The 12,328-nt window shown below is 50.0% G+C and overlaps 1 protein-coding gene across 7 annotated transcripts in view; it reads left to right on the top strand.

Moving 5' to 3' along the window:
* taok3a (TAO kinase 3a) overlaps nt 1–12,328 on the top strand; it is a 52,875-nt gene that overhangs the window by 38,092 nt on the left and 2,455 nt on the right. For 6 of the 7 annotated variants that reach the window (XM_053870680.1, XM_053870677.1, XM_053870675.1 and 3 more), the window contains 9 exons: nt 402–569; nt 1,376–1,570; nt 3,642–3,758; nt 7,983–8,219; nt 8,752–8,880; nt 9,800–10,003; nt 11,304–11,543; nt 11,676–11,888; nt 12,057–12,239. In XM_053870680.1, the coding sequence (XP_053726655.1) occupies nt 402–569; nt 1,376–1,570; nt 3,642–3,758; nt 7,983–8,219; nt 8,752–8,880; nt 9,800–10,003; nt 11,304–11,543; nt 11,676–11,888; nt 12,057–12,239 (1,686 nt within the window). Of the gene's footprint in view, nt 1–401; nt 570–1,375; nt 1,571–3,641; nt 3,759–6,390; nt 6,538–7,982; nt 8,220–8,751; nt 8,881–9,799; nt 10,004–11,303; nt 11,544–11,675; nt 11,889–12,056; nt 12,240–12,328 lie in introns of those variants that run through there. The other variant, XM_053870682.1, reaches the window with a different exon arrangement.

The following is a 12,328-nucleotide window of genomic DNA, read 5'->3' as shown; positions in this document are numbered from 1 at the left end:
TCTCATGTTTGGTTCCTCACGCCCAGTTTGAAAGGATGAGTCGATCAGGTGCATCCAGTTCCAGGATTTAGGACGATTTAATGAAGATCCAACCGTGTTCAGCTGAAGCAGGACCGAGCTCAGCGACCCACAGGCGCCCTCTAGCGTCACTGCCGCCACCGCTTACAACCACGCACGTGAAGTGGAATTAAAACGTTTACTAGCTGTGTTTCTCGGAAAGTACTAAAGCAGCATTTATTTCACTTGATATTGCAGGTTTCAGTATTAAAATGTTGTTGCATTGTTATTATCAAAAATATTTCTATTTAATACGCTACACAATGTCCAGAGTCAGTGGGATCTTTGTATTCTCCTTTTTTTAGTCACGTTTTTTCCACTAACCTGATGTTTTCCCTTCGCAGCATGACTTTGTACGCCGCGAACGCTCGCCCAGGATCCTCATTGACCTCATCCAGAGGACCAAGGACGCGGTGCGCGAGCTGGACAACCTGCAGTACCGCAAAATGAAGAAGATCCTTTACCAGGAGAAACACAATGGACCAATGGGAGAGAGCCAGGAGGAGGAGGAGGTGGGTAACGGTTACAACAAGGTTCTAGCACATCAGAAGGGAGCCTGTCTGGGCGATGTGGTGAAGTTAGGGAGGAGATGGTTAGTGGAGAGGAGAGTTGGACCAAGGAAGATGGAGCTGAAGAAGACGCTGATGAGGTTGGAGGAGAGACCAGAGTTTGGGAGGGCAAGTTTTGTATCCAGTGGGGCCACATCCTTCACTTACAGTGCTGTTAGGGCTAGGATTATTTCATTATTTCAGTCCAAATGATAACTATGTTCATTGTAAATATATTTATACTCAACTATGAAAAGTAACATTTTAAAGTACTAAAACCAATATTAGAGAAAAGAAACAAAAAGCATGATAATAACAATCATTTTTTTATTTTTATTTGAACTGTTGGTGTTTAATGTCCGTGTTTAATGTTTGTGTTTGTGTTTAAAGCTCAGTTTTATTTTTTTTATTTAATTTTATTTTATTATCTCAGCTCTATTTTAATGATGAACATAGTGGAAGGAGTTATTGATTTGAATTATTTTAAAGTGAGAGAAGCAAAAGGATGCACAGAAACTAGCTAAATAAAAGGTAAAGCTTCATAAACTAGGATCATTCAGAGAAAAATCTGAGATCATGTTCCGGGAGAGGGGAATGTTGTTTCAGGACTTAAGATGGTTTTAAGTAACAATAGTGTTGAGAGAAGTGAGTGGCAACAGAATCTAGACTTAAATAAGGAGTAAAGCGAGGAGGAAAATGTTTGCTTCAACAAGTGGACAGCGTCACACGACCATGAGAGCTCACTTTCTCCCGGCGTGGCTCTCGTGCAGGACAGCGAGGCGGCCTGCAAGATGAACAGTCTGGGCAGCAACCACTCCATCCCCAGCACCTCGGTCAGCACGGGCAGCCAGAGCAGCAGCGTCACTAGCATGCAGGAGGTCCTGGACGACAGCTGCTCCGACATGACCATGATGCACCCGCAGGAGTACGGCTGCACCCTGGACTCGTCCCCCCACGGCAAGCAGGTATGGGCAAGGGGCGGGTGCAAGATGGGCGAGGGGCGGGCAAAGTCAGTCCTGAAGTTGCTCTTGGTGAAACTGGGCGAGAGGTTGAGTACCACTGGAGTTCAGGACATCCTTAAATGCCTCTGATATGGTGGTCTTCTCCTGTGTTGTCTGAACACTAACCTCATTCTCAAGTGTCCCTGAACGTTGTCTGAGCAGTTCCTGATTCTTGTTGTTGTTTAAGCACTCGGCAATAGTCGCTGCAAAAGTATCCAAAGACAAGCCATCCAGATGTTGACCAGCTTCTCAGCTGGTGACACCAGTGTTGTCCATCTTGAGCCCACACCACTTCAGACTTCAGGGTCTTGTGGTAGTTGTGGCGCTGGGATCTGTGACTGCTGTTGTCGAGTTCTGTCGCAGACGTTCTGAGCTCAGTTGAAGAGAGTGACCTTGTCATTCTTTCAACCACAGAGACACACACGCTTGGTGTCTGCTGGTGCTGCACAAAGCTCACCTGGTCTGACGCTTGAAGTGTGTCAGATCTGAGACCCAACATGAGTCCATCACTGTTGCTCCCACCATACGTGAGCACACAGTTAGCTGGATAGTGCCATCCCGCTGATGCTACGTTAAAGAAGACACGTATTTATGGTTATTTATGTACATCCTCTGTCCGACGTGTGACCTTCAAAGTGGTGCAGCAGAAGGTTAATATCTAAATGGGTCCGGGGCTTGTGTCGCCATGGTTACAGGTGTAGTTTTGTACAATGTTCTTTTGCAACTTTGGCTATCTAACTGGTGTGAGCGGAGTGAAAGACTCGTCAGCTCCGCTGCTGGAAACACTTCTGAACATGACGAAACGGCCTCGTCGTTTCTGTGGTTCCAGCAAAGAGGGAACTTCATCATCGTTTGAAAACAATACGTGACTGTTCCTCTTGTTCTTCGCCTGAATCAAACCGTCCGCCCTGCTTTCATGGACTGACATCCGTCTCTGACTCACAAAGAGGCTGTGAAGAGGAGTATTGACAGCTGTCTCTGAGCCCGAGCGTGTGTGCCTGTTTAGCTGTACTTGTGGGGACCAATTATTGGAAACACACCTACTGAACCACAAGGTTAAGTTTCATTTTGAGGGCTAAGACTTCAAAAGAGCTGGGTCATAATATTTGGGTTTCTGTTTGGTTCAGGGTAAGGTTAGTAATATGTTTTGGATGGTTAGGGTTAGGGTTAGGGTGAGAGGCTAGGGAAAGGGTGATGGCAATGAGAGGTCCCCACAAGGCTAGAGATGCAGACGTGTGTTTTAAGCATGTAAATGGAGTGCGTCGCTTGTCAACACGTGGACCGCCTTTGTTCAGCAGGCGTGAACGCCGTCAGTGATGGACTTGAAGTGCGGTGCCAAATACGAAAATGGTGTCGGTGGTTACCATGGTTTCGAGGAGAGAGTGGTCGCACACAACAGACAGTAAAACCACAAGCTTTGACCACAACTCTTAGCGAGTCAAATGTGGCGTGATGTGAGGCAGCACTGTGTCGCAGGGGTTGCGGTTGGTACTTGTGAATACATTCGTACAGTCACTCTTGACAACCTTCTGAGACCACCAGGGTTTAAAGTTCCTGACTCGTTCAAAGCTCACGGTGAGCGACTGACCTTGAGCTCAGCTGAACCCTCTCTGAAATCTCAAGTTCTGGAACGGAGAAAAGATCATGGGGTCTTCAGAGGTCATCGGTGTCACCAGGGATTCACCCTGTCACCTCCAGCTAGGGAGATCTTTGTCTCGGGAGCCGACGTTCTTCATGAGTGGAACTGGCCTTCTTGGCCAAGTCTCTTTGTGCACCATGGTCCAGGAGACTTTGCATGTCTGGCAGAAGTTGGGTGCTTGTTGGTAGGTCTCTGCTGGGTTTGAAGACCCTGAGGAGCCGACAGTTGCTTTGTGGCAAACTTCTGGTCCTGTGAAGTCTCTTGGCTCTCAGGTAGGTGGGACTCCTTCAAGGGTGGTCATGATGGTCATCCAGCTGGCACGGTAGTGGTTCAGGTCAGATCCTTATCCGACCAGGCTGTCAGGTCTCTTCAGTTGACCCGTCTGTTCCTCGGCAGGACCATCAGTACAACTGGGACGACGGGATTCACCGGGACCACCGCTACGCTCCGTCTGACAAGAGCAGCTACTACAAGAACCAGGGCCGCTTCGCCACCATCAAGTCGGCGTCACTGGTGAGTCCGCTTTGCACATGTCTCGCTTCTTTAGGAAGGTCTGCAGCACAATAACCGAGACCTCAGGCTGCCATTGGTCCCTGGAGGTCACATATGGGCTGGAGATGTGGAGCGCTGTGACTCTCCGGGGCTCCCGTGTTAGGGTGATGTAATGTCCTCACAGGCACCTCTTCATAATATTCATCCTCCCATTAACCCATTTCCTGCTCTCTCTCGCTGCTCTCCTTTCTTTTCTTAGTAATTCATCATTCTACCATCACTCTCTCCCAGTCCATCCATTCTTCCAGTCTCTCCCTCCATGTCTGTTGTCATGGAAACAAGCTCCAGCAACTGTTAACAAGTTGGGTGTGCGCGTGCTTGTGTGCGTGTGTGTGTGAGGAGGGGAGGCATGTGTGTGCGCGCGCACGTGCGTGCGTGTTTACCAGTCTGTGACCCGGTGGTTTTAATTGTCCCCTTCTGCTGTCGGATCTTTCGACACCGGAGAGTGTGATAAATGAAGAGTGTGTGAGTCTGTTTGTGTGCAAGTGTGTCCCCTCCATGTCCTTGACCGACAAGTGAACCCCTGGAAGACTGGGCTTTGCTCTCGTCGTCAGTCTTCAGAAATTGTAGGTGCTAACGCCACGCTGGTTTGATGTCGTGTCATTCCCTGGTTTAACTCAGTTTGGGTTTGGTTCTGATCTCTGTACCATGAGTTCAAAGGTCAAAAAATGAGCTCAACCATGTCTATGAACTACTCTGCGTTTGCTTCGCAAGTTTTGAATAATTTTCTCCCCTAAAAATTGGACATAGCTGCAAAAGAACGGCAGCCGACATGAGCAGACATGGTGTCGTGCCGTGTGCACTTGGACTCGGCTCCAGCTTGGAGATGAGTTAATGCGACGGCACGACCGACCCAGTCACCCAGTCTTGCTGTCAAACCCTGCTGTGGCTTTCTGGTCTGGTGTGCAGTTATGCAGGGCCGTCCTCACCACTTGAACAGTTCAGGCCTGGTTCTGAAAACATCAGTACACTGCTCACGACGTCGCAAGAGAAGACCCACAGTGAGGGTGTCCGACAGATGATCGCAGTGGTCAGTGTGCACATGTGAATTTTGCAGCGAGAGGTGTTCAGTCTCACGGTGAAAGAGTCGGTCTCCAGCTTCTCTCTGGTGAGGCAGCGCCAGCGCTGAGTTAAGGATGACATCATCCTTTTCTACTGAGCGCAGACGCTGTGGCCTTGACTCGCCGCGACTGGAATCAGCAGGTAGACAGAGGAGGGAGGGAGGGAGGGAGAGATCCAGATGGTGCGCTGTGACTGATTGCTGGAGGTGGGAAGACATAACAAAGAGACTTCAGAAGGTAACAGCAGACAAACAAGCTTCTGTTCTCACACAGCTGGAGCTTCGTAACGTCCATTTATGTCGTCCAAGTGTCCTCATGGGTTGGTATACCTAAGTTAGTCATCTTCACCTGGATTGACTTGGAGTCCAACAAGGCTTTAGAAATGCGGCCTTGGTGAAGGCCACTAGAAGGCGATCAAGCATCCTCAAGCTTCAAATATTCTACTGAGCTATGATTGACCTCACATGTTCATTCTCTAAGAGGTGGCGTCCTTCCTCACATGGAGTACTTCAAGTATCTCCAGGTCTGGTGCAGGCGTGAGGGGAAGATGGAGCCAAAGATTAGTACCCTAACCCTGTAATCAGTCAGGAAAGAGCTGAGCCAGAAGGTGAAGCTCTCCACGGACCGCTGGGTTTCTCCCCTCCCCTGTGGTCACCAGCTTTGAAGTGACCCAGTGAACAAGAGTTTCTCTGTCTGGACTCTCTGAGAGCGAGAAGCTCACTCATCCAGGAGAGACTCGGAGGAGAACCTCTGCTCCTCCAGGGCATCTTTTCCAGATGGCTCTTGGAGTCCAATAACCATGTGACCCTCGGGCAGGTCGCACTAAAATTGACTCAGACTCTAAAAGAACCCCACACATCTGTGTGAGTCCCTGTGCCAAATTATTGCCAGCCCCTGGACGTCCGCTTGGGTCGAGTCATCAAAGGAAGGTGATGTGACTCAGGCTCGGTTACGTGGCTCAGAGTACGTTGCTCTAACAGAGGCGTCCCAGAGAGTGAGGTTACTATTGGTCAGTCGCTGCCCTTCACTCTGGAGGAGAGTTGGAGTTCCAGTCCTGGGGGTCTCATGCTGGCAGGTACCTCGACCTCTGACCTGAGGACGACAGAGAGGTGTAAACTTGAACCATGATTAACAACCGTATTGAGGTGCTGTAACCACCCCATTTTGACCCCCACCAGTAAGTCTGCTTGTGAGTCACATGACATGACTCGGCCCTTTGTGGTCTTGGTGCCGTTTCACTGCCAACCTCCACAATTTCTTCTCATTATTTCACTTTTCCATCCATCTCTCCCCCCTTCCCCTCCCCCACTCTCTCCCTCCTTCTCAATGAGGTATTCATGTGACCCACCTGCTGCCCTCCGCTCAGTGTTCCCCGCTCTGAAGAGCCGCTCTGTGCTCTGCGAGGCCCGCTCTTATTCACTGTTCACACGCCGCCTCTGCCGCTGCGTGCCCTGGGTCAGAACCAGGGGTCCTTAGCTGGGGGGTGGGGGGAGGGCGGGCGCTGCAAGGGTGGCAGTCGGAGCTCAGACGGGGTTCTGGCGGGTGCTGCACACGGTTCCTGGATGCTAGCGCACTTGGCTAAGGTCGCCATCATGTTTGGCCTGAGGAGTTCAGGTGGGAGCTATGAGAAGATGCGGAGCGAGTACTACCTGGACGCTGAGAACCCCTTCTGTCCCGAGGTTGGTGCACCTGTGACTCGGGTTCGTCTTCACGCTGTTGGAGATCATTCACGAGTCGAAAACTTCCTAATCTCATTCAGAATTCACTACAGGTAGCGTGTTTCTCAGGTGAGGAAGCTGGCGTCATTTAGACCCCATGTTTGTGGGGAACAGGAAGCACTGCGGGAGGTCAGAATGTATTTTGAAATGAAATATGTTTATGTACTTCAATATATTTAATTAAGTAATTAAATGCCTTTATTTGGGTGACTGGAGAGAGAACATGAAATACACGTAGAGCTTAGCTCTTATAGTAATAATGATAATAATAATCATCATGAAACATTAGTGAAAACTGCAGAAGGAAGTTTTTAAATCAGCGTCTGAGCTTTGCCTACGATGTGGCTCAATATCATAGTGTCATTATGCTTTATTTTGGTGATAGATGAGACAGATGGGTGATGAAAAGGACATGAAACGGATGAAAAACATGGTAAATCCCATTTGACAAAGTGTTCAAAAAAGATGGGGCAGTACAGGCGCTTTTTATTGTAATGAGCCAACAGCATTCAAGCATCCTTCAATACAAAAAATGATCATTCGTGGAAACTTGGAAAAGATGAAAAGAAGTGATCAAAAGATGAAAGAACCTGAAAACTCAAGATCTGACGTTGAAGCAAACGGACCTGAAGGGGTTAATGGCTTTTCTTCAGCTCGTAAGCAGCTCAGTAGAACCCTCAATAAAACTCCTGGATTCCAGCAATGAGTAGCAAGGAAAGTAGATTGGTGGCTTAGCTTAGCTCTCCCTTCAAATCCCTGAACACTGCCGATGGAAGGAACAAGTGACACTTCAGCAGGAAAGGCTCCAATGTTTCACACTTGTTTCACTGCTCCAACAGAGGGATGTGTGTTTGGGCTGATAAATGCTGTGTCAAAGATGCTAGCTGCTCCGTTAGCGCAGCGTCGTTGGACTTCGACCAGAACTGGCGTGTGATGGGTGTGTGTTGAACCTGCTGCCTGTCCTGGTTGGCATCCATTTGGTTTCCCTGGACATTTGGAACTGGTCATTAAAGTTTGGCCTTTAGTGTTTTGTAAAGACTCGAGTCTGCATCACAGATTTGCTACTGAGAACTCTGACGAGAAACAGGCTTTCGGAGTTTGACCCAAAAGCAAGGTCGAAGGTCATATCATATGGAGTGACCAGGATGGCCCTATTGACTGTGCCCAACGTTGGGCTCACCCAGAAAGCAAGGTCTTCAGAAGGCCGGGATGATGTGTCGGCCTACGTGATGCCACACCACGGTCTCCTGAAGTCCTCCTTTGGTTCCTCTGAGGAACACAGTTTGGCTGTGCTTTCCTTGTCGCCACATTCTTGTTGGGTCAATAGGTTCATGTGTCTTCCGGCCTGTGCACCTGAGGGACATTTGTGATCATGCTCTTCACCACTGACCTCCTCCTCATCTTAGGTGACCAAGCAGATCCACGAACATGAACAGGAGAGTGAGCTGCGGGAGCAGATGTCGGGCTACAAGCGCATGCGGCGGCAGCACCAGAAGCAGCTGATCGCGCTGGAGAACAAGCTGAAGGCCGAGATGGACGAGCACCGGCTGAAGCTGCAGAAGGAGGTGGAGACGCAGGCCAACAATGCCTACATCGAGTTGGAGAAGCTCGCCAAGCGCCACGTGGTCCAGACGGAGAAGGAGGTGAGTCCAGGTGGATCTGGCCTGAAGTCTACTTGAGATGATCCCAGTTACAGATGTGTTTGTGTCCCAGAACTCTTGTTCTCATGAGACCACATGCTTGAGTTACACCCGGTGAAGAAGAGCGCACTGGAAGACATGCTCTTGACAACCTCTGTCAAGGTCACGCGCCATCTTCTAAGCAATCTGTGGCTACAGATTGTGTGGACACTAGGACTCTGTCATGATGACACTTAACCTACCAGTGTTACAGATGCACGGGTGTCACTCACTGACACAGTAGACCCAGCCTCTCGCCCTAAACCTAACCATCCAAAACACATGGCTAACCTAACCAGGACACTGAACCAAACTGACACCCAGTTATAATGACCCAGTTATTTTGATGTCAAAGCCTCAAATTGAGGCTTGACCTAGTGGGGACCGGCCAAATGGCCCCACAAGTAAGGATAAAGCAGGTACACACACACTCTCACGGGTCTGGCTAGCTTCCTCCCTGACAGCTCAGTTTGAAGTTTTTGGTTCTCTCTTCCAGATGAAGACCACGCTGACGGACGAGAAGAAGTTCCAGCAGCAGATCGTGGCGCAGCAGAAGAAGGAGCTGACCACCTTCCTGGACAACCAGAAGAAGCAGTACAAGCTGTGCAAGGAGAAGATCAAAGAGGTGGGACACTCTGACTGGTGAATCACCACTCCCCCCACCGACCCAGACTCTGAATCACACACACTCAGGCTGGAGCTCACAGCCGAACCCTCGTGGGCCGCGTGTTTTTGGGCCGGAAGATAAGTGAGCAGAATTAGGTCAGAGCAGCAGAGAGCTGGCCGGTCGAGATATTTCCCACCAGCTGACAGACGCCCGAGAGCCGGGATCACGCTCTTGTTGCCGGAGTTGTTTTCTCCCCATGAACTGATGGAGGAGCAGAGAAGCTACGCCTTTTCCCTCTTCCATCATACTGCTGCCCTTCTTTGCTCTCTTCAAGAGACTCCATGAGGAGCCGATCTTTCCCTAGACTTGACTTCACTTGATGATTCTTCGAAGAAGCGAGTGAATATTAAGAGAAAGTTGATGGAATCAATAAAATATACTGGAATAAATATGACACAAATAAGGCTGTCTGAAGAAACATGAAGACTTTTCCGTTTTCGAAGACATCGCATTTAAAATATAAATTACGATTTAAAAAAAATCTTATTTGCTCCTTTGCTCTTGCTGCTGAACAGAGGTCACAATCGACTCCACCCTGCCCCCACTCTCTTCTTTACCTATGTCTCTGTATCACGCTGGATGTTTGACCTCCAATACTGGAACTATTTCCACTCCTCCATCTTCACTCGTCCTCCTCCCTCATCTCTCCTCCTGTCCAGCTTCACCTCCTCCTACAGATCACCATATCATCTTCTCACATCATGGTACCAGAAGGCTCTTCAGTAACCTCGTCTGTCAGTGGAGTCACTTTTATCCTGGATACTGAGATGCAGAAACTAAATCTAAAGATGTTTTTACATCTTTGTTACCAGATGGTTATATTTTTCACTTCCATGGTGGCCTGGAACCATTGATCAGACGTGTCTTCTGCTGGCAGGAGATGAACGAGGACCACAGCACGCCAAAGAAAGAGAAGCAGGAGCGACTGTCCAAGCACAAGGAGAACATGCAGCACTCGCAGGCCGAGGAGGAGGCGCAACTCCTGTCCCAGCAGAGGATCTACTACGACCGCAACTGCAGAGCCTTCAAGCGCAAAGCGATGATCAAGAGACACGAGCTGGAGCAGGAGCAGATCCGAGAGGTGAGTGATGTGGAGCTGCCAGCAGTTTTCAGGAACTAATCGCAGCAACAATGTGGTAAACTGAAAAGCTTCTGAGTGGTGGAGGTTCTGCTCCAGCCGTGGAGCTGAGGAACACACTACGTGAGAGATTACATGGACGGAACAATAACACATTATAACTAGCTCAGAAGCGAGTCTCACGTTGAGGACCAGCTAGGTGAGATGTTGTTTTCTGTGGGACGAAAGTCAGAGTGACGAGTCGTTTTCTGTGGAAGAAGTCAGGGAAGTAGTCCTCATCCCTGATCTTTGTCTCGGTCCATAGTGAAGGCTGTAGATGTATCTGGTGTGTGGAGGATGACTGTATTGCGATATCTGTTGGCACAGCATTAGACAGGACCGATAGTTCAGTATATTAGTGTTTCATAAAAAAAATAATGTTTTCAGCCTCCGACCACTAGTGGGCAGTAAGCACTCCTCGTAAAAGACAACTAGGTCTTGTGATCATTCGAGCGGTTTGGTACTTTAGCTTCAGCTAATCAATACGATGGTTGACTCCGAGGATATGAGGCCGGCACCAGCAGGATTCAGGCAGCAGAGACATGGACTAGAGTCAAGTTATTCATAAGATGTGTCACGCCAGAGTCAAGAACTTGTGGACAGTAAACCTTGGAGCTCAGCACCACAACAAAGCAGCATCACAGCCAAGAGATAGTGTGGACCAAGAGGAACCTGCTCTGACCTGTGTCGACCTGTGCCACCAGAATAACCGTTGGTTTCTTTCTTGGCTACAGTAGACGTCAAGTATCATCAGATGTAGTCCTCACCGTGGTGGTGGTTGTAGCAGGAATACTTGTTGTAGCAGTTGTCATCCACTTAATGCGTGGCAAGTATGGTCTCCATGGGAGGAGGCGCTGTCTTCATTCCAGTCGGTCCAGCAGGTGCAGTTGTTGTTGCTCTGAGGGGAGGAGCTTTGTTGTGGAGGAAGCTATAGTTGATGCTGCTATACCATGCCTTCGTCCAGTGGTGGTTATGAGAGGACAGGGAAGATGGTCGTGGAGGATGATGTAATTGCTGTCGGAAGTCCTGGTCCCTTGAGTTTGGCGGGAACTGTAGCAGTAGTACGATATAATGCATTGTACGGTGGTTGTAGTTGTGTGAGCAGTAGCAGAGCAGTGGCAGTAGTTCAGGTTGTTCCCGTCAGTTTCAGTGGTGGTACCAGCAGCAGGAGGTCCAGGTATGGCAGTTCAAGTGCGACTTGGAGGGAGGTGCAGTACTGGTCGCTCGTTTCCAAAGGAAACCAGGCTATCCTTCTGGTCTCCAGGAGCTGACCAAGAAGAAGACCCAGAAGGAGATGGAGCACGCCATGTTGATCCGCCACGACGAGTCCACGCAGGAGCTGGAGCAACGGCAGCTGAAGAGCCTGCAGAAACTGCGGATAGACCTGATCCGCCTGCAGCACCAGACGGAGCTGGAGAACCAGATCGAGTACAACAACCGCCGCGAGCGGGAGCTGCATCGCAAGCACGTGCTGGAGCTCCGGCAGCAGCCCAAGAACCTTAAAGTGAGTCTGAGCCTGCCGTGGTGATGACCTGGTGGAGCAGAGGCTCTACACTGAGTTCCTCCAGGATCCAAGGGCAGGGAGGACTGGTTTCCGCTCCAAGTCTCACACCGTTCTCCATTCTCCTCTCCACAGGCTCTGGAGCTGCAGATCAAGAAGCAGTTCCAGGACACATGTAAGGTCCAGACCAAACAGTACAAGGCTCTTCGCCACCACCAGATGGAGGTCACTCCCAAGTCTGAGCACAAGGTGGTGCTGAAAGCCCTGAAGGAGGAGCAGACGCGGAAGCTGGCCATCCTGGCCGAGCAGTACGAGCAGAGCATCAACGAGATGATGGCCTCGCAAGCGGTGAGTCTCCATGTTGCAGAGTCGCCCTGGAACAAGTGACCCTGACACGCGTGTGGCCGTGTCTGTGTTGGCAAGTCGGTGGTGAGTCGTTCTCACAAAAGTGACCTCTAACGTGTCCATCCCTTCCTCCCCCCCTCTCTCTCGGTGCTGTCGGGTCGGCGGCGTCAGCTGCGTCTGGACGAGGCCCAGGAAGCCGAGTGCCAGGCCCTGAGGCAGCAGCTGCAGCAGGAGATGGAGCTGCTCAACGCCTACCAGAGCAAGATCAAGATGCAGACAGAGGCCCAGCACGAACGCGAGCAGCAGAAGCTGGAGCAGAAAGTGTCCCTGCGCCGGGCCCACCTGGAACAGAAGGTGCTCTTTAACCTCCCCGGGTTTAACCCAAGTGACAACCTCCACTCGTAGGCAGACTCGTGGTCAGTGTGGTGATAATTGGTTGAGCT

The sequence above is a fragment of the Synchiropus splendidus genome, chromosome 7, assembly GCF_027744825.2.
Source record: "Synchiropus splendidus isolate RoL2022-P1 chromosome 7, RoL_Sspl_1.0, whole genome shotgun sequence".
Taxonomy (NCBI): Eukaryota; Metazoa; Chordata; class Actinopteri; order Syngnathiformes; family Callionymidae; genus Synchiropus; species Synchiropus splendidus.
Note: the sequence above shows the minus strand (reverse complement) of the source record. Positions and strands in the feature narration are given on the sequence as shown.